Source organism: Harpegnathos saltator, unplaced genomic scaffold (assembly GCF_003227715.2).
Source record: "Harpegnathos saltator strain DR-91 unplaced genomic scaffold, Hsal_v8.6 scaffold15, whole genome shotgun sequence".
Classification (NCBI taxonomy): Eukaryota; Metazoa; Arthropoda; class Insecta; order Hymenoptera; family Formicidae; genus Harpegnathos; species Harpegnathos saltator.
This window is the reverse complement of record NW_020229928.1, coordinates 964989-985859: the sequence shown is the minus strand read 5'-3', so window position 1 is coordinate 985859 and position 20871 is coordinate 964989. Positions and strand designations below refer to the sequence as shown.

At 45.7% G+C, this 20871-nt stretch overlaps 3 protein-coding genes across 4 annotated transcripts; 1 reads left to right on the top strand and 2 right to left on the bottom strand.

The window, feature by feature from the left end:
* The first annotated feature begins 272 nt into the window (after positions 1–272).
* On the top strand, positions 273–16224 carry Setd3 (SET domain containing 3). The gene is made up of 7 exons (XM_011151557.3): positions 273–743; positions 1149–1640; positions 1882–2005; positions 14764–14878; positions 14958–15110; positions 15347–15670; positions 15750–16224. The coding sequence occupies exons 1-7, from the start codon at positions 623–625 to the stop codon at positions 15873–15875; spliced, it is 1455 nt and encodes a 484-aa protein (XP_011149859.1). The 5' UTR covers positions 273–622; the 3' UTR covers positions 15876–16224.
* Positions 2016–10750, bottom strand: LOC105189459 (uncharacterized). 2 transcript variants are annotated; one of them, XM_011151556.3, is made up of 2 exons: positions 9153–10750; positions 2016–5441 (listed from the first exon to the last, which is right to left on the bottom strand). In XM_011151556.3, exons 1-2 carry the CDS (start codon positions 9285–9287, stop codon positions 2271–2273), a joined length of 3306 nt encoding a protein of 1101 aa, XP_011149858.1. In that variant the 5' UTR covers positions 9288–10750; the 3' UTR covers positions 2016–2270. The 2 variants fall into 2 exon arrangements, with proteins under 2 accessions (XP_011149858.1, XP_025152385.1); XM_025296600.1 differs by having other exon boundaries at positions 2016–5438.
* Positions 16225–16298: 74 nt separating the features above from the next.
* LOC105189458 (zinc finger protein 58) lies at positions 16299–20730 on the bottom strand. Its single transcript, XM_025296608.1, has 2 exons — positions 19982–20730; positions 16299–19910 (listed from the first exon to the last, which is right to left on the bottom strand). The coding sequence occupies exon 2, from the start codon at positions 19781–19783 to the stop codon at positions 18242–18244; it is 1542 nt and encodes a 513-aa protein (XP_025152393.1). The 5' UTR covers positions 19784–19910; positions 19982–20730; the 3' UTR covers positions 16299–18241.
* Positions 20731–20871: the final 141 nt, after the last annotated feature.

The following is a 20871-nucleotide window of genomic DNA, read 5'->3' as shown; positions in this document are numbered from 1 at the left end:
TGTCAAACTTCGCAGAGCTTAGATTCCAAGTTGTCCATGAAACAAGTATAATTCGGAAAAAGAAAGAGAATGATCGAGTGTAATACAACGGAAGTTAAATATATTTGTGAAGGTAAGAACATTTTTTAACAATTCTATTATATATTGTAATATATAATTATCATCCAGATGAATATCTTATCATCAAACATTTTTTTTTTTTACATAATGACTAATTCTCAAAGGTTTGAAATTCATATCGGACAAATTTCAATTTCGCACAAAGAGAGAATATGGATATGATGATGAGAAAAAGAATGATTGAATATGATCCAGCAGCAAAGTTGGACGTAATCGCGAAAGTAGGTGACCCCTGACTGAAATTGAAAATCAATAAGGTACGGGCGGCAGAAGGCTGACGAGTCTGCGATGTACGAATACGCGCGATATAGGCCACCTTGGCTCGCCAGCGGTTTTAAGGTTATGTCTCCCGCTTCCCAACGACGGCCGGCCTCTGTGTGTGCTATTTTCGTTGCGGTGAAAAGCGGTGTTTATTCTTGCCGAACGTAGGCGCGCGTTACGCATTATAATGCATCTGAATGCGAAGGCGAGCCACGAGAGCGCCGTGAGATAGTAGACAAAAATGGGCAGGAAGAAGGCTCATGCATCGTCCAAAGGTAAACAACACGGCACAACGCAACAGAAGCACGTATCCGCGGCGAAGAGAAACGAGCTCAATGCCCTGTGCGAGAAACTCTTTCATCGTGAGTACCTTCAGATTTCTTTCTACATTGTGTGCTTTCACCATGCAGCTCGAAAAACCTCGCACCTCCTCGCGGAACTCTGTCTGATGTGTTAGAAACGAACGATATTTAGCAATGTTGATGAGGGACGAGTGATTGATAAGATTCCTGAGTCCATTTTAGAAATAGAATCTAGACGGTACAAACTTGTGAATAACTTAGAAACGTCTAAGAACTTTTAAACGCTTTCAAAAAGTCTCTTAAGATTTCGAAGTACTGTCTAGGGTACTGAAATAACAGGAGGAATGTGTGTCAAGGATTTGATATATTCTGCAGCATGTCTTGACTATTCTCCGATAAGATCTATTCTTTGTTTGTGAGAATTATTTATTCCAACATACTGTGTTTCTTTCATTGTGTTTACAGTAAGCAGTAATCTAGCATACGTGACACAATTATGGAACAACTACTTGGATATATCGGAAGTTCTGCTGAAGGTTAGACGTCTGGAGGAAATGAAGACGGAATCATCCGAACGATCCCAGGGGATTGGCCATTTCATGAACTGGCTCACGGAGAACGGAGCACGTGTGGATGGTGTGAGCATTGCTGAGTTCCCAGGTTATGATTTGGGACTCAAGGCAGAAGCTGACTTTACGGAGAACCAACTTATCTTAGAGATACCAAGAGCACTTATCTTCAGCACATACAATGCTGCTCCAGAGTTGGTCATTCTGCAGAATGACCCATTGGTGCAGCATATGCCACAGGTGGCATTAGCAATAGCACTCCTTATAGAGAGGCATAAGGAGAACTCCAAGTGGAAACCTTACTTGGACATGCTTCCCACCAGTTACACTACAGTTTTATATATGAAGGCTACTGACATGATCGAACTTAAAGGCAGCCCTACACTAGGTAAGCAAAAGGATCATCAGTGAATTTTACTTCATTCTTTTTTAACTCAAAGAGACGAATTTGTACTTGCTTGTTCGTGCATCATTTTACAGGTACATGAGCGAAAGATGATCGTTAGCTTGAATCTGAATCTGAAAGTAATGGTATTTAATTCAGTTCCATTCGCTAGCATTCCATCGAATCAAACACGCAGGAATGAAGCTGTGACTTTCGTACTAATAAATTTATTGTATTTGTGCAGAGGCTGCGTTGAAACAATGCCGGAACATCGCGAGGCAATATTCTTACTTCAGCAGAGTGTTTCAAACCAACAACAATGCCGTTTCTGCGGTACTCAGGGATGTCTTCACTTACGAGAGATATTGGTGAGTAATCACAAATCGTTAAATTGTCCAAATAAAACTAGACAATCACGAAACTATCTCAAGAGTATAAAATTTATAATTTTATATAAAATACAGCGCTTATAATATAAACATACACATATATATATTTATATAAATAAATATAGCCTATCTCTTTTATACATCGGGAATGCAGTAGTTTGTTCTGCCAGCATTTCATGACGTACCTATAATCATAGATTTAAAATCACGTAAATTCGATACAAGTACGTATCGAACCAAAGTGTCACTTTGCGTAATCCGGTATCGTCTCCCAACTGTCGTTCGCATCCAACGAGTCGTTGTCCATATCGCTCCTGTCCATGCCATCGAACTCCTCCGCGGCCTCCTGTGTCTCCATCCGCTCTGTCGGCCTCTTAGTCGTCGACGTAGCCACGACGTTGACCATCACAGTGCTGAGACTACTGGAGTTAGAGAGCTTTCTCGCAGCTAACATTGGGCCCTGAAATACTGCTCGCGAGAAGGTGTTTCGGTAGGTATACTTCTGCTTCTGTCGTATCCGGCAGACGATGAAGATCGCCAGGAACACAACGATCGTCACTCCTAGAATCGCACCGCTCGCGATTATGCTCGGCTTCATCTTCGATAGAGTCTTCTTTTCCTCGCCAACAACGACGCTCCTGTCGTTCATACTATTACCTATCTCATCATCGTAAACAGTCCTGATGTCAACCGTGTCCGGATTTTCCTCTCTTGTAATCTCCTCGACGTATCCAGCGCGAAATTCGTTCGCAGTGTCGTTCGACCGGACGATTCTCTCTTCTTTCTTGTTGATCAGTACTATATTCGCATGATCGTGGCTCGTGGTAGGTCTCACCTCCGATATACGCTCTTCGTCACTAACAACTTCAGGCTTGAACTGTCGTATTTCCTTCGTGAAGGGCATGGTACCGAAGGTGGTTAACAGATCGACAATCTGCACCGTTCGACGAGAATCCTCCAGGTTGCCGTATTCATCGATATTCCTCGCCTGCTTCTCGCCCGCGAACGTTGCCTTCCTCGACGCATTCTTGTCACGTTCCACAAGATCTAGCAATCTCGACATCGACGTATTTGCCGCATCCTTATCGAGGAGTGGGTCGTGCAGATAGCTCACGATGTCCTGCTTTATTCTACTCGTCGAAACCTCCGCGTTTTTCCTGTTTGCGTCTATTTCCTTCATGGTTTCCGCAAGGCTGAGACTCTGCTCGTTGGGGCCGCTCGTCGGCGACAGCGATATGACAATCTCCCCGTCGTCGGTGCTCGAGGTCTGAAAATTCTTCGGTTTAGGTACTCGCAATCGCGACACCTCCGTTAGGTGAACTCTACTGGAACCTCGCTGACGCAGCGCAATCAGTTCCTCTATGCTCATGTTCCGCGACTTGAGGAGTCGTTCCAGCCGCTTGCCAGCAGATCCTGAAGCAAACAGCTCGAAGATCTCTGCTCGTGCCTCCGGCTCGATCTCAGAGACGACCTCCTCGTAGCGCCTGTTGTTCGAGATCGCGCCTTGGTGATTCTGTATCATGCGATCGTCGCTCTTTTCCAATTGATTCGCACGCCGTTCGCTCGAGTAGTCTTTGTCATGTGACTCACTCTTCTCACTAGTCGAACTCACGACTTGTTTCTTCTCCGGTTCCGGACTCGCAGTGCTCTTGTTCGCATCACCATCAGCTTTCACTGTGTTTCGTCTGCCGTCGTTTTCACCGAAATCGATCGCAGCGTCATTTTGATACTCTGCCTCGAGGAACGCGTTATAGTCCTCCGCGAAAGACTCGCTCATAGGAATCGTTTGAACGGCATCTCGATTCACCTCTTTGTCGTCAGTGTCGTCGTCTTGATCGCCACAATCCTTCGTCAACTCGATGTGCTGCTCCGTGGGATTGAGGATTTGCTCGATACTCAAGGTGGACTCAACATTGCGGGCTTTTCCGACTCCTGTCGCTGACGACTGTTGTGATGCGTTTTCCTCGTTCGACGAACTCGGCCAGGTTGGTGTCATCGGGCTCTTCGCTTTCTTGAAATCCGTGAAATCCGAGAACTCCATAATCTCATCCTCGTCGAGGTTCTCAAGCCTCGTGCCACGATCACTCGTCGGTTCCACGTTCCCGTCGTCATTCAGGTAATATTCCATGGAGTTAATCGTAGGCAACGGCGTTGATGTAGTGATTGAGATGCTTGGAGGAATGGTTGCCTTCGGCCACGAAGAGTCGTGTGCATATTGACGTTGCGTCACCTTCTCAACGCCCTGCGATTCCTCTTCCGTCGCACGACTCCTCGTTTCATTCAAAGACATTTCGTCGTAATTCTTCATCGATATGTTATCTGTGATAACCGTTACTCTGATTACCGAGTCATTCGAGATACTTGAAGTTGCAGACTTCGTCATAGTAGCTTCGGACGTCGACATGGACGCCTGTGTGGATCTCCAGGGCGGCGACACCGTGGCGGCTAATTTTATCAGCGAGTTGGACATCACCCTCGACATTTCCTCGATGTACTCGTCGGACTCCTCACCGATCCTCGACTTCAGGGCATTAATCACGTCGACCTTGCCCTTCAGCAGGTCGTTCAGAGTCAGATTCCTGCGCTGGAGGATCTCCGATAGGCTGGAACCCTCTTCTTGCTGCATCTTCAGCAGCGACTTGAGCTGGAGTGCATTCTCCGAGCGACGTACGTTGTCCGACGGTTGCGTAATCGGCTGATCTTCAGTGTTCTTCAACTGCGATGGAGGTCGCGTAGTACCTGTGGCCTCTTCGTTCACCTCGGAAGACGCCTCGTTCGCAAGAGCGAACTCGTAGTTCTGCGGCGGCCGCCTCTTTCTTGGCCGAGGTCTCAGGTACTCCTCGTCGTTGAATTCTTGTTCGTATTCGTTCGGACGAGCTTGGAAAGCCTCACGGTACCTCGCTGAGGTGACTTCCTTCTCGTCGTCCTTAGACAAGTCGCCGACGATGTTACGGCCGCGTTTCCCATCATTGCTCGCCATGTTCTTGATCGTCTCCTCGTAAAAGAGTGTCGGATCGTGCGGGTTCTTCGGCGGACGACGTCTAATGCGAGAGTAGTCCTCATTAGGGTTGTAGTCGCGACCGTGGTACATCGGCTCGTAATCGTCATCCGGAAGCGGAAGTCGTCTGCCCTGGGGACGATTCTGGTTGACGGTGTAGCGATACTTGAACGGTCGACGCGCCGCCTCAGGCAAGTCCTCCTGTTCGACGTCGTCAACTTCGTCGTCCCTCGAGTACGACCGGTAGTGAGAGAAGGGTAGCAGAGGGACGGAGTCACCGTCGCGCCACTTGGGCTCGAGTGCCTCACCGTTGCTCCTCCATTTCCCTACAGGCTCATTTGACCCTCTTTCGTCCGCTCGATCCTCCGCGGCTCTTCGTGGCACTTCAGCATCATCGAGCTGGCCGTGCGGGTCCTTCTGGAAGAATCAGCTGCGTTTAGTTTACTCTTGTAAGCGATGTGTGCACTGTGTAAATGTGTATCATGATCTTCGAAACCGGTAATTCGCTTTTATATTTACGAAGACATTATCGTCGATATAGACGGAAAAGCATATTTTACTGAAAGATATATTTTTATATAAAATATTTTTTACATTATGCAGCACGATATAATATTCCTCCGTCATTTATATAAAAATATGTTCCAATATAATTTACATTTTGTTACATCAAAACAAAACAAATTATTTTTCCTGTAGTCGCGTAATAATTATAATTATACATGTATGATGCATGTAATTAAACGTAATCTTATTAATTTTCATGGCATAAGTCACTTTATGGAATAATATTTATGTAAGACAGATAAGAGATTTATGTAAGATCAATATTTCTTATATTATGGTACAATGTGCTCGATCAATTACGCAAGCGATACTTCATGCTTATGTTCATGAAATTAATGAATCCGTTACTCCACGGATCTTACGGCGGTAAATCAAACGCGACGTTCGCCACTTATTGAAATCGTTCGCGAGGATATGAAGCTTAAACTTCGGCAAATCCCGATTCGTCACAAGTCACGCGGCGAATCGCTGTTAAACGAGGCGTGCGCTTCGCGAATAATAATCGCGAGAGGCCGACGACCGTGACGATAGAAAGTACGGAGATGATCGCGTAGTCTGCGAACGCTGTCGCGGGATGTTCGCGTAAATCGCACGGTGCCCCTGCGATGTCTTGCCGCCGAGAAAATTCGCGTCCATCGGCGCGGATTTTCACGGGTCGCGAGATACGCGTCGCGGAAATATACATTACGAGCACTCTCGGATCTTTCTTTCTCTCGCACGGCTATCTCTTGATTATTCGCTGGCGGATCTTCCTCAACGCACGGTGCGCTGAAGGCGAGGAGATTCGGCGATTTCTCGCTTTTACTTTCGCAAACCGGACGCGCGCACGTGTGTGTGAGAACGAACGGACGAGCGAGCGATTCTTCGACGCGAGGATTTTTTCCATTCTCTTCTTTGTGAACGCACAATTCCATCCCTAATTCGCCGTCCAAGTTTTCCCCGTCGACTCCTTTTATCCTTTCTCATTTTGTACTCATTTCAGTTATTTCACGAACTCTTGCATAGTAAAATTTGCTAGGCACAAACGAGGGAATCCCGTTGCAAACGGGAGAAATCTCAATTTGTACAACCGAAACGAACGAAATAGGAAACGAACAAAAACTCGATGATGAAAAATGGCGTATCTCTGTTACCGCGAGCGAAAGCATTCGTTTGAGCACTCAGCTTATTAAAAACTCGTTTGATCGAGTAGAAATCTCCTACGGTAATCTTTCTGCCCTTGTAGCCAAGTTTTCATCTGATTGTCAGCAACAGAAAATTCAGTTACGCTAGCAGCGTCGTCTCTTTCGTGGCAGGCGAAATTCACCGATTTCGCGAATCGCGCAGTCTTCGCGGTTCGAGTCGATCTTCCCGTTTTTGCCGCATCGCCGCTTTTGTGTGGCCGAAGTTGGCCTTCAATTTTCTTCTCCCTGATAATTATTCGACTTCGTGGCTACGGAGGAGCTTTCGTTGCACTAAAAAATACTTCGGCTGCGTTCCGATAGTCACTGCCAGCACTGAAAATATATAGTTTATGTTACATATGCTATAGATTTTCAATGAATATTGGAACGCACCTGTAGTAACACGTTGTTAAAGTAACACGGCGCATCGGACAATCACGCGAACGACGTAGAAGCGAAGAACCATCGCGGCGTTTCGTAAAGAACATTCGGTGGCCGATTGGCTTGTTATCGTTACTAAGGCATTTCGTAACTTCATTAATAAAACAAAGCCGCGGCAGAACCCTCTGGTGTTCCGTGCTTTCGCGGATGATTTTCTCCTCGCTTTCTCGTCGCGAAAAGATCGCGCTCGCCTGCGCTCGCGCTTCTCCACCCGCTCGCTCACACTCGCGCGCGTTTCACGATCCTATTTTCTACGATTCTCTCCCGCGTATTCGCGACCCACGTGGGAAATTATCCGCGATTGTTCCCACGTGAACCGCAACTCGACTCGATCGTGCCGCGCTCAAACGAGAATTCACCGCATCCGAAGCGCGCGAATTCACTTTTCATCCTCATTACCATTGATAGCTATTCGTCGTGATATGGATCGCTGCTTGTAAGCTGCTGGATTTAGCTTGGCAATAGGTGTCCTGTATTTTTTCTTTATTTCTACGGCCGTTATCATTCTTACCTTGCACTCTCTCTCTCTCTCTCTCTCTCTCTCTCTCTCTCTCTCTCTCTCTCTCTCTTTCTCTTTCTCTTTTCGTTCGTCGTCCGTTCGCTTTCGCGCGAAACTGTTTTTCTCGTGGCTCACGATATTAACGTGGACGAAATACGCAACAAAACATTCGTAAAGTCTTGAACTTTCCGCGAGCGGTACCAGCTTTCTCTTTCTCTCGTAGTTTACGCGCCACGTCGTCGCACGAGTTTTCTCATCGGCGGTGCGTCGATCCCGCGGCCAGGCGCATCGACGAAAAATTCCGACAGGAAAAGCGTTCCGACAGAACGGCTTCAGCCGATATGCCAACTGCGACACACCCTGTGTGTATATGTTCAGAAACAACACGGTGTCAGAAAAAACACAGGAATGCGTACACCGAGGTGTTCAAGAATTGCGCAGTTATTCCGAATTATAAACGATGGAAGTAAATGGAGAGTGGAGAGAAAGAGAGAGAGAGAGAGAGAGAGAAATTTCAATGTCAAGTTCACTTCGGCTTGCGAGAGATGAGAAGTGAATTTTAATCAGGGCAATTAGGTTGAAAACTTAATGAAAAGACTACGATGCGACGAATCGCATCTCCGCGGAGAGACGTGTCGGCTTCGCCGAATTTTGGCTTAGCCGCGACACTGAGGAAGGCTGAATCGAGAGAAATTCTTAATATCCTGCGCTCAAGTTGAATCTACTTGAGTTTAATGACGCCTGATGAAAGCAATTACGGCGTAACTTGGTTGGACCTGTCACCCGCGAACGTCACGATCATTTCGCAAGCAAGAGAGGTCGGGATATCGGTTCCCCGCGCACGATCATGCGGCCGATCCAGTATCTTTCGGAGGCACCGCGTGTGACGAATATGCTCGCGTTATATTCGTAGAAATGTTATAGTATTTTGCAACCTACCGGTTTTCACGCAACGAAAGAATTATTACGACCGGTTAAAAGAGCCGAGGGGAACTGCTTTCGGTTCACTAATATGGTCATTAACCTTATCACGTAGCAGCCGTGAAATGAAACTCGGAATAACTAACAAATTCTTGCGATAGTGGTTAATTAGAGATAAAAACACGGCAACGTCAATTATCGCGAATTTCTTCAGCAGAGATCGATTTCTGGAAGAAAAATTTGGAAATTTGTCCTCACTTTGCTTTTCCATCCTTATTCCCGTTTTTCAATCTTTTTTCTCTGTATTTTTTTTCCTGTTTTCTCTTTTTCTTTTTTTTGCACTTTTTCTTTCAGACATCAATCTCTGCCAATTTTTCTTTTTTTTACGATATATTTTCCAATTCCGCGATTCCGAGCAAAACGCACGCGCGTGATTTGTATTTATCGTCGACTCGGGGCATCCGAGAATTTCCCAGCGCCCGCATAGCTTCGCTCGTGATCGCCGGAGCAAAAAGCCACTCTTGTCGCGCTCCTCACCTGATGATGTTCATAACCGTCGCTTCGTCCCGCAGCTTCCGGCTTTCCGGCGAGATCGCCGTGGACCAGAACGTCGTGCGAGAAGAAGTCACACGCGAATGCGATCAGCGCGAGCACGGAGATCGTCTTCCGCATAGTTGCAGCGCGATCAGGAACCTCGATGCCTCCTCGTCCTCACGACACCGCACTCCTCGTCCACGACACTTTACTTCCTCGTCCACGCCGAGCAGGTGCACGTAGATCACCGCGGCGCACAGAATAACGAAGATCGCGTTCTTCCTGTTGCACAGATGCAGAATTTCCTCAAGAACCATAGGCTAGCGAGCGTTGGTCGCCAAACTCGTGGAATCGATGCGTCCAACTATATGGACTGCCGAATTACACCGGAAAATTGTCAATACGTGCGAGCGATCTCGCGATTTTCCTTATCTTTCGGTCGATTTCCCTATCTATCGATTTTTCTATCTTCGCACTGTATCTGTATAGATCATTCTTAATTGGTTTATAATCACTCGGGTAATCCGAAGTTAACCCGATGAACTGCTCTTCATGAGTTTAATTCATCATGTCAAGTGCGTGCTGCGATCTCTTTCAATCAGCTGTGTGTATCACTTTCACCGGGTTAAATGCAACGAATTGGAATCCTTCGCGATCGAAGAATTGTCCTGTTCGCGATCCTCAACGCACCCTCTTCCGCTCGTTTTTCCTCTCGGTTACCGCGTGAGACTCGCGTCCCGATCGGATGCGGACACGTCGTATCCCATTTTCGATCTAGTGAAAGAGCAGCCGCGTCTCGTCTCGTCGCTCGACGGCAATATGAACTTTCGCGCGCGATCACGAGAACGGCGACGAAACGCGCTCCTGCGCTCACGGCAAATCAGTCCTGCGCCGACTGACGCTGCTTTTCTCTGCGCGCGCTCCTAAGTAAGTCGGTGAAACTCGCGAGAGGAATATGGTCTCTTCCAGCGCGCGAGTCTTCTACTACTACCACTGTATCGCCGCTATCACTACCACTATTAATCTCGTCGTAGCCGCTGCTCCTCTCGACGAGATGTTCTCTCCAGAGCCAGTGGGGAGGACGAATCCGGTAAACCGCGGACCGTGCACAAATCATCGACTCCGTCGGCCGACGCGAGTCTCTTTTTTGCGGAAGCTATCGGCGCCTATTACTGTAATTAATGTCTCCAGATTGAGAAGCGCCGATGTGTTTCACCCGAAGCGACGCTTCGGTGCATCGTAACGGAAAAACATGCAGAGAAACACCAGAGTTCAATCACAGAGACAGTTTATTTGACCGGTCGACAACGGGGATCCGCCGCCTCTTCCGCGAGGAACTCGCATGTGAATCCGTTGTTTCTCGTCGGAAACTACGCTCTTTCGTATCGATTATACCGCATTACGCGGATTATAACACGGTTATTCGTAACATCGCGGAGAATTCGCACGTCACCGCGGCCGAATGAAATCAGCGTGAGAGAGAGACGCGCGTCTCGTCGCGGCAGAGTGTCGCGAATTCGCCGCTAATGAGCGACGGGAAAACGACGACGACGATGATGATGAGGGGCGACGATAATGACGATGCGATTCTTCTGCAATTCGCCGGGCTACAGATAGGCATCGAGAGCCGGTTGCGTTGCTCGTTAAGCCTGTCCCAGGCGGTCTCTCGGCATGGAAAAAGGATCTCGGTTCATGTAACTTCCTTGGGGATTAGAAGGAAACTTGGGGGGCGACAGCTCCGTTGTCACGACAGAAAAGAATCTATACGAGCATTTTACGCTGTGTTAAAGCTTGATTAAAATAATCGGGAACAATGGATCGAATAAAAATTTCTTACGGAGGAATCTTTCTGTTCCTACAACCGCGTTTTAACGCAACTCCTGAACAATAGAAAATCACGAATTGAGTTTTCTTTTCCTTGCGCATTTTGAGACTCAGCCTTGCACTTCTCTTAAAGAATCTGTTGTCTTTTTGGAAGTAGATTTTTTTTTTTTTTTTTTTTTTTTTTTTTCTATGAAATGATCTCCGATTTTCTGGAATCTCGTTCTCCTTGCCTTCTTCGGTTAATTGCGCGGTCGAACTTTGGTGTCAATTTCTCGCGAATCGCAGAATGAGCTTTGTTATACGCCGCATGCACAGAGATAGGTAGCATAGTCGAGCACACGTGGGAAGGTCGCGCGATGAATCCGAAGATCGTGAGAGATCTCCTCTCTGCGCGCACTTTCTATGCGATAAGAAGAGCGTGCCTTGCCGTGCCGTGCCGCGGCGAAGGGTCCTCGCAACCGACCTCGGACACATAGCCCGAGCTCTGCTCGTTTCATGCTGAAGATAATAGCGATCGCCTTAGTTACCGCGTGCCTCTAATGAAACCCCGTGTTCTCTTAACCCACAAGGATGATATTAGCTCGCGCGAGCGAGCAAGCGAGCGAGCACCCGACCGGCCGAGCGATACTTTCCAATCCGCGTCTTCGCGGAGGAACTGTAATGATGTGCCAGATGACGAAACTCTCTTTTATCGAGGGATTTCTTATTACATTTCAATCGACGACTCGTTCCCGCATTTTCTACTGTTGCGCGATGTCGAAAGTCGAAACCTCTCTCTCTCTCTCTCTCTCTCTTCATCCTCTTTTTTTACCAGATTTCACTACGATATCTTCACCTCATCGTTATTCCTCTATTCAAACACATCTGTTTGCAAAAGACACTATATTTTATATAAACAACCTAACTTTATATGATACAAAGTTTGATATTATTTCTTGTGTGTATTTTCATTACTCTTTAATCGAGTCTCGTTGCGTTTCGATCGGATTTAAGGCGCTAAGTCAGATCTTATATTTAAGATTGTCTTATCTTTAGACGCCTAATAAAACGATCTGTACAACATCTGAAAGTGAACTTAGAGTAATCTTAAATATAAGGTCTGACTATGTCAATACTACTCTTAGTTTACCTTTCGGTGGGCGATTTTCTTTTCTTTTTTCTCTTTTCTGTTTTATATTCTATGATCACGTTCGTTAGTAGTATATAAATGACACGCGGTGTCATACGTGCGTGCTATACTTACAATGATTAATGATAATTGTGAGATGCTGCGTCGGTGATTCAAGATTTCTAGCCTCTGTATAATGCTTCTGTCCCGGTTAACTATATTACACGCCATAATAGAGACTTTGTTATGTTATGTTATGAGAAATACGTATGCTTAGATGCCCGTTAAAAGATTTCTCATGAGTTATGAAAACTTAAGCACGCGCAATCTGTACATCAGTAGGAATTATTATAATCGTATTGCCGCCGCGCGGTATCGCGTTCTCTGGGCACTTTGCAAAACGTTTACTTGGTCTCTCTCTGCCGACGAATTTTTTGTAAATTATACACGTTAAAAACAGCACTGTGCGCCGTCACGCGAGGCAGAAAAAATCCGAGGGAAAAACCGCAAGAGAGGTGGGAAAAATACAATCGCATTTTTTAATTTTCCCTCGGCGTGAAGAGGAGATCGAAAGGAAAATGTTGAATATGTTAGAAATATCGCGCACAGAGATCACGTTGTTACCGGTGTCTGATCGTCGTTAATCACCGTGCTATGTGTTACATTGCTGAGCAGAGCGAGCGGGAGCCGCGCAAAAAGACACGCATGATCGCTCTCGCAGCATGCGACGACGCATATGCACGGGCGCATGCAGATGCGTAGCCACGGCATAATCGAGGAAAACGGCCGGCTCTCGTATTCTCGGACGAGAACACCAGGAGGAGAAGGCGCGTTTCTCATCGTTCTCGACGATACTCCTCGTTTCTCGTATCTCGCTCGTGAGCTGGGAAGCTCGTAAAGAGCTCTTTACGAGTTACGTCGCGTTTTGCAAATGAGAGACGACGCGCCTCCGCCGCAGCCGCCACCGTCGCCATCGTCATACTTTCACACGAGCCCGAAACTTTCATGCGATTGTAATAAATTCGCGAGAGAGGTCCTCTCGCGCGGTCGGAAATCCTCGTCGGTGCTTGCTTCTACATCGATTAGCCCGAAATATTGAGGATATACAAGCGAGCTTCGTGACGATTGCCCCGACGTTTTACATTAATAATCAGATTATCGATTGCTATGCGACGATTCTAAAAGTGGTTCAGCTTCCCCGAGGTGAAACCGCGCGTCTGCTCATTGTCTCTCCCCTTGTAATTATTATATTAGCGTCAATTACGATTCTATGCTATAAGGAAGAAAATAACGCGAACGGTTCTCTGTAAAATTTGGTGATTTTGTTGCAACACTGAATAGAAAAAAAGTGTCAAAAGCGAAATTGGCGATTTTACCGCATAGTTTCCCAAGTCGGAAACGAAGTTTTACAAGCCATCTGAGACCAATCTCTTAAAAGACAATATTCTCGATTTTCTATGTGAGAGAGATTGTTATCACACACAGATTTGTATACATGTGTATCTGTGTGGAAAGTTTCGCGTGATGGAATTGTCGTGATATTCGGTTAGTTCTCTGTTATTTCAAATCACAAATTGTCTAATCTAGATTTAACAGTGAAGACTGCAGAGAGAAAGAAAGAGAAACGTGCCGTACTCGTTCAACCGATGACAAGCGATCACGTGTTATTAGCTCGGCACAGTTTACTGGAATTAATTAGTTTTAAGAGGAAGAGCTCTCGATCACGCAACAACCGGGCCATACAACGGTACGATAGCGTACGCGACAGCGTAGGTCTCGCTCGCCTGCTCGTATATGTGAGCGATGAAATCTCGGTGAACGAGAGTAACACGCGATCCTCTCGCGCGGACGGGAGTATGTGGTAGCGGTGAGAAGCGCGCGTTTCTCCGGATAGAGAGAGAGAAAGTCTATCTCCGATACAACAACGACGATGACGACGATGACGACGTCGCCGTTGCCGCGGCAATGAATCCTCTCGCGCATTTATTTTCGAAATTCTGGGTCAAGTTCTTGTGTCCGAAAAGCAGGCTCGCCCGCAGCGAGCTAACAATGTTCTTCCTGGATCTCCCCGAAGGCGAAAGTCGACTTCACGCTCTGCAGATTGATGCGAATGCACACGCGTTTGTCGTAACGGTCTTTTGATAGCCGCCGGATTTCACCGTGAGCCGAGATTCCGTCTCACGGCTGTTTTGCATCGGATCCTCGGCTCGAGCTCACCAAATTTGGATGCGGCGTTAGTCAACGTTATCGACTATCGGTTGTACTATTCGTAAATACAAAATTAAAAATTGAGTGTCTTGAAGTAAAAATTCGAAGGATAGCTTGTGAGAGAAACAAGTTTTTCCCACTCCAAGTTTTGTTTGTGGGTATAAAAAGTGAGAGACAATAACTCTATTACCGCCTTGAATATCTTTGAAATATAAGAGTAGGAGAAAAACTTATTCAACAAAATTATGCGATATAAAACCGGCTGTCTTTTGTGACGCTTTTCTTCAGTTCTCATTTCATCAAAGGAAATCTTAATGGCGAAATATCCAAAGTGACGCTGAGGAATTTAAAAATTTTCGCTGACGACTCGCTGAAAGTTAATTATATGATCGACGAGACGGGGGGAGAACAAAGAAGCCGAACAATGCGCCAGCTGTGTAAGTCGTAGCTAATAATGTTCAATGAATTTTCCAGTTGGGCAGTTTCCACAGTGATGACGAGGCAGAACCTGGTGCCGAGTCCGGACGGTTCGCGCATGATCCACGCTTTAATCCCGATGTGGGATATGTGCAACCATGAGAATGGCAGGGTGAGTCTCATCTCGCACAGGATAATGAAACGGACGAACGTGCGAACGATCAATGTGCGCTCTTGTTTTCAATTCGCAGATCACAACAGACTTCAATGCAACCTCGGATCGCTGCGAGTGCTATGCCCTGAGAAACTTCCAGAAGGGCGAGCAAATATTCATTAGCTATGGCCCGAGGACGAATTCCGATTTCTTCGTGCACTCGGGTTTCGTCTACATGGATAACGAACAGGTGTGCGCTCGACGAATTATTTTTACAATTTTTTTAAGTACTTTTTTTATAGTTCTCATAAGTTTCTAAGTTTTTTAAAATCTTAAAGAATGAATTGATCCACCGCCGCGGTGAATCCTCCGATTGTATTTTCATCGCGAAGAGATCAGCCTCGGTCGAGCAATCAACAACCGAGAGCGAGTACATGGATTTTGCGGCAGCTGTAGAGATTGTCATAAAGACATTATAATTTGCAGGATGGTTTCAAGCTTCGTCTTGGTATTAGCAAAGCGGATTCCCTGCAGAAGGAGCGAACGGAACTCTTGGGCAAACTGGATTTACCATCAGTGGGGGAGTTCTTGCTGAAACCGGGCACGGAGCCTATCTCTGATATGCTGCTGGCCTTCTTGCGAGTGTTCAGCATGCGCAAAGCTGAGCTGGCGCATTGGCTGCGCTCAGACAAGGTATTCGACCTGAAGCACATGGACTGCGCGTTGGAGACTGTCGTCGAGGAGAATGTCAGGAAATTTCTGCTGACCAGGCTGCAACTACTGATCGCTAATTACCCGACCACGCTGAAGGTGAAAGTGAAACCACGTGGTCAGCTCGCCCTGCCGAATAGCACGCTTTTAATGAGTCTCTTTCTCTCTTTCTTCGCAGGAGGATCTGGAGCTATTGGAGACCACGTTGCCGCAGGTGAAGAAGATGACCGTTCAATTGAGGGTCACGGAGAAGAAGATTCTTCTGGGCGCCCTCGAATACGTGGAGCAGTGGATTAAAGCCTGAGGAGGTGATTTGCAGCTACGTTTCGGCGAGGGGTCAAGCGTATATACATCATCCTACTGACTGAAAAGGAATCTCCAGAGAAAAACCAATTTTATTTTTACAATATCCTCTGAAAGACGATTTCGAGTATAAAAGTAAATATAGAAGCGGACGAATTATACAATAAAGCGTATATATATCTATTGCCTACTAAATACGCAACTCTCTATGCTCGACATGCGCGCATATGAGTTAGAAAATAACAACATCTTCCTTATACAATGGGTTCCATGGCTATTGGCTGAATCATCGGTTAGGTACTACAATCGGTCGAGACGCATTATCGAGGGAGGGAGGGAGGGAGGGAGGGAGGGAGGGAGGGAGGAGAGAGAGAGAGAGAGAGAGAGAGAGAGAGAGAGAGAGAGAGAGAGAGAGAGAGAGAGAGAGAGAGAGAGAGAGAGAGAGAGAGAGAGAGAGAGAGAGAAAGATACGATCTGTTTTTAGCATTCTCTCTCGAGTAAGACCGGTAGCTGCAACATTCGGCCTCGTTACTCGCGCGTAACGTACTCGGAGTGATGTTTCTTGGCAAAAGGCATATTGGAAAATGCTAAGGGAAATAAGGAGTTTCGGACGCGCCGGCGATTATACATATAGGGATGCACAAGAGAGCTATACAATGTAATTGTACAATAATTGCGTGCTCAGTAAATATCGTAATTCTCGTTATCGTGGCGTGGAAGCTTTCATACGCAGCTTCTCCGCATCCATTCTTTCTGATTTGATGAATATTTATATATACGAATCAAACGCCGGTTCACGCGAGTTCTAATCTCTGGACTATATAAAAGACTCGAGGGTGTACTACTTTTCTCGCTGCTTTCGATATATATGCGATTAAAGTGGTGTCTCTCTCCATTCGCGCGCGTATGTATATGCGTGTGTTTGTCTGTCTGTCTATTTATTGTGAGTACGTGTACAAAGGAGAATATTATTGCTAATGAACATTTATTTTTCAAAACGAATACATAACAGAGCTGACTCTCTTGATGTAAAGTATAGTACCGTAGGCCTACGACATTAGTCTTATACATACGAACGTACGCTGCAAAATATCCCCTCCCCTCCGACACACGAGCGGATGCGAACAAGAGATCCGGCTGGATATAATCATAATAATGTATAACCTGCGAGGTGTTTCCGATATTTAACCATGCGTTATAAATGCATCGTGTTAAGCCCCGGTATTTCTCATGTTGCTACCAGACTAATAATCTCACGCGACCACGACGAGAACGGTAAGTTCGTCGGAAGCGCGCACGTAATACGCGATTTAGATTCTAGGAAATAGCAGATTCCGCGCGCGATTTAAATTTATTATAAAATCAATGAAGCTAATTAACGTAGCGAGATGTCATGATCAGGCTACAGCAGGATTGATAGCTCGGAATACACATATATGTATATATTGCATACATATACAACCTGTATATATGTATATCACTTTTTATAATATTCCAAAGTAGGAATAATTATAAAAATGAAAGAAAAAGAAACGTTATATAAAAACGTATACGTCATACGCGATACATAGATAATATATACATATTGTACGAGGTTTAAACCTATAATGATCTGTGTATATCTTTACAGAGAAATTATTTATACATCTGTGATGCAAGAATTTTTCGAACGGGTAAAATCCGCTTGAAGAGCGAGTCGCGCATGATGGCGGAATGTATTTATGTTACAAATATAACTTGTATTTATTCTGTACGGTAGAATCTGTAGAACGGAGCTGTCTAAAACGATGTATAACGTGCGCCCGCGAGCGACGATGTCGCGTCAAGCGTGCGTGTCTCCTCCCCCTGCAAGAGAAAAGAGAACGCGAAGCGAGAGATGGTCGCTCGCCAGCGCGTGTCAGACGAATGTAAAGAGAGAGAGAGAGAGAGACTTAGGTTCATCCGAAAATATCTGCTATTCCGATCGCCTCAAAGCTATCTGTTTCATTAATATCTACTTTAGGATTGCTAATATAGCGTTTAATTATCGTTATCCTCTTGTCTCGATATATATATTTTGCTTAACGGAAAAGATAAAAGGAGAATACAGCACGTTCTATGTTTAAAATCAACACGATCGTCTCCGGTTTATATAAATCGATATCAAAAGTCCCGAAGCAAAATGATGCACCTTGAAAAATAGCGTTTCCAGATAAAATTGCTTCTCGTCTACTGCTTCACAACGACGGCACTTGCAACTGTCCTCATATTTGGTAGTTCAGTTTTCTTTTCTTTTTTTAGTATCAATATTGTATGAGAGTACGCCGATAGTTGTGACGATAAAAGCTGCTAACAACGGTTCACGATGAGAGTTGTTGTTCTTCATTTTCACGATTTGAGCTCGTAGTCGACTTGATCTTCCGGATCGGTGTCTTGTTGCAACGGGTTCGTGTCGCTACAGCTGTCAGAATAGCTGACAGAATCCTTGAAGTCAGGAACCACTACTATGTCGATAATGTCTCCCTTTAGCTCGAAATTATCTTCCGTGTCAGTCTCCTCCGTCTTCACGCTCTTCACATCGTGCTCTTCGGTGAGGTGCGACAAGAGGGTCGGTAAGGCGTAAAATATCTTGTCGCAGAGATTACATTGAAACGTCTTGCCGTCAGCCGCTCGCAAACAGTGCATGTAATCCTTCATCGGTTGATACACTTTTCTGTGCAGGGACAGATGCTTCTCGTGATCCGTCGAGAGAATAAACTCGTAAGAGCAAATGGGACACTTCAAGTAATGCTTCATCCACATCGTGTGTATTTTCAGCCGATGTAGACTCTCATAGACCTCGCCGCAGACTGGACACTTGAGACACTTGTGATTCTTCAGGGTCTCCAAGTTCTCGTAGAGACCGCTGCATTCATTGCACTGGTAGGACTTCTGCTTCTTACAGGTATGCTTGAACCAGTGTTTTTCCAACTGGGCCAAGAGATCGAACACCAGTTCGCATATCGTGCAGACGAATTTGCCATGGTGATCACGCTTCAGACTGAACGCCAAGGAGCACTGGTACCAATGCTTCTCGAAATTGTCTTTACGTAGCAGACTTTCATTACAGGACTCACACTGGTTCTGATGCTTGGCGAGATGAGCGAACAACATGCCAGGCTCTGTGTGAGAATAATCGCAGAAATTGCACACATAACTCTCTACAGTCTTCTGCATGTGCGAGTGCAAGTGCCTTTGATACGTGTTCGAGCAGAAGAACATCGCCCCACATGCGGGACACTTCAGGTAGGGCTTGCTCCTGTCTGTATAATAAAGAGACAATGGATGCAACTTCTTTGACCATTTGATCTTTTCCCGTTTACCCTTGTCATTTTTCTGTTGCTCCTCAGAATTCTCATATATATGATTCTCGATATTAGGGACACGTCCATCCTCTTCGAAGGAGGTATTTTCATGGGACTCGTCCTCAGTCTCCTCTGTCGACAGTTTATTGCGATTAGCTGTACACTTCCGCAACAGTATCATCTTGTTGTAACGTTTCTGCCTATGCCGACTCTTGGAGATCTTCTGCACGCATTGCTCCAACGGTTCTTCTGCGTTCAGTCCAGGTTCATCTTTGATGGACTCCAAATGAGATAATATTATGTATTCATCCTCGTTGGATACAGAGGTTTCTACTTTGATCTCCTTGGAGACACCAGACACTATGGGGTCCTTCTCATGATACGAAAGTTCCATCGTCGCCTCCTCCTCTTGGGACTTGACTTTGTGCGGAACAGGCGCCAAACTGCTCCGTAGCTTGCGGCTACTGCCAGTGGTGCGCCTGTGCCGCTTGCCACCTTTACCTTTACCTTTACCCTTCTTCTCCTCCCGACTCTTTCCGGATTTCTTCGGCATATTTTCGTACTCGGTCTCATCTAATGTCAACATCTCGGTGGCCCCCACGTCGTCTCTCTATTCTTTTGTCCCACACGCGCCTACGGTCGTGGCGTGCGTGTGACGTTACGACCGCACAGACGTCGCAACATAACCTGGCGGCGATGCTCTCTCACGTATTCTGTTAACATTCGATCTAATTAAAAAGACAATTCGAGGGTATTAACGTAAAAGCGACGTGTACTCACGTACCGTAATCGTCGGCCGCGTGTCGACAATTTCGTCAATTTCGCGCGATGCGTTCTCACGTTGCACCCTCATTGATTTTTCCACATGCGTGGCTCTTTATTTACCGTCCTGGCGGCTGCCGTGACACTTCGCTAACACTCATCGTGCGTTTGTTTTGCAAGATTCAGGCAAACTGGCATTTCTCCGAGGCTGGATCAGCTGTTCCTCGAGATACGAACCAAGCCAGAAGCTGACAGATATCTGACCCTCGCTGGAGCAGCCGTACTTGGATAGTCGCTTACTACTGCACCGCCTTTCCTTCGTCCGTCCGTTCGTTCGTTCGCCGAAAGTAGATAGAAAGGACTCGACGAATGCCTCGGCTCCGCTCGTATCAGCCACGCTGTGTTAACTCATATTCTCTCTCTCTTTTTGTTTCTTACTTTTCTCTCTTTCTCTCTTAAGTATATGATAAATTTTAAATATAATTCGATGTAATCCGGAATATCTATCTTGTTGCGAGCGCGGAAAGTTCATGAAAAGTGCAGCTAACACGAATGTATCCCCCTCTTGAATGCTGAAACGAGGACACAGTATAATCGTGTTTAATATGTTAGTAGTAGTCAAGATGTGTTACTAGTAGACCACCAAAATTGGGTATTTCCAAAATCGTTAAAAAATTAATTGGTTACTTGAAAATCGTTAAAAAATTCCATTGAAACGTACAAAATTTAGCATTTTTTGAATATTCCAGACAACCCAAAAAGTTTTTTTATTTCATGAAAAACTGTTCTTTATGGATTGGGCACTTCGAGATCGTCGAAAATTATCACAAAACTTGAATATCCTCAAAGTAACATTCCACTAATCAAAATGACATTCTATTAATCTACTAGTAATGTCTTGATTATACTACT

Excerpts from the sequence above, each read along its gene's own strand:
- LOC105189459 (XM_011151556.3), bottom strand. The coding sequence starts at position 9,287 with ATGCGGAAGACGATCTCCGTGCTCGCGCTGATCGCATTCGCGTGTGAC. Across the intron at positions 5,442-9,152 it reads ACGGTTATGAACATCATCAG|AAGGACCCGCACGGCCAGCT; the intron begins GTGAGGAGCGCG and ends TGATTCTTCCAG.
- LOC105189458 (XM_025296608.1), bottom strand. The coding sequence starts at position 19,783 with ATGTTGACATTAGATGAGACCGAGTACGAAAATATGCCGAAGAAATCC.
- Setd3 (XM_011151557.3), top strand. The coding sequence starts at position 623 with ATGGGCAGGAAGAAGGCTCATGCATCGTCCAAAGGTAAACAACACGGC. Across the intron at positions 14,879-14,957 it reads GCAACCATGAGAATGGCAGG|ATCACAACAGACTTCAATGC; the intron begins GTGAGTCTCATC and ends TTCAATTCGCAG. Across the intron at positions 15,111-15,346 it reads TCTACATGGATAACGAACAG|GATGGTTTCAAGCTTCGTCT; the intron begins GTGTGCGCTCGA and ends TATAATTTGCAG.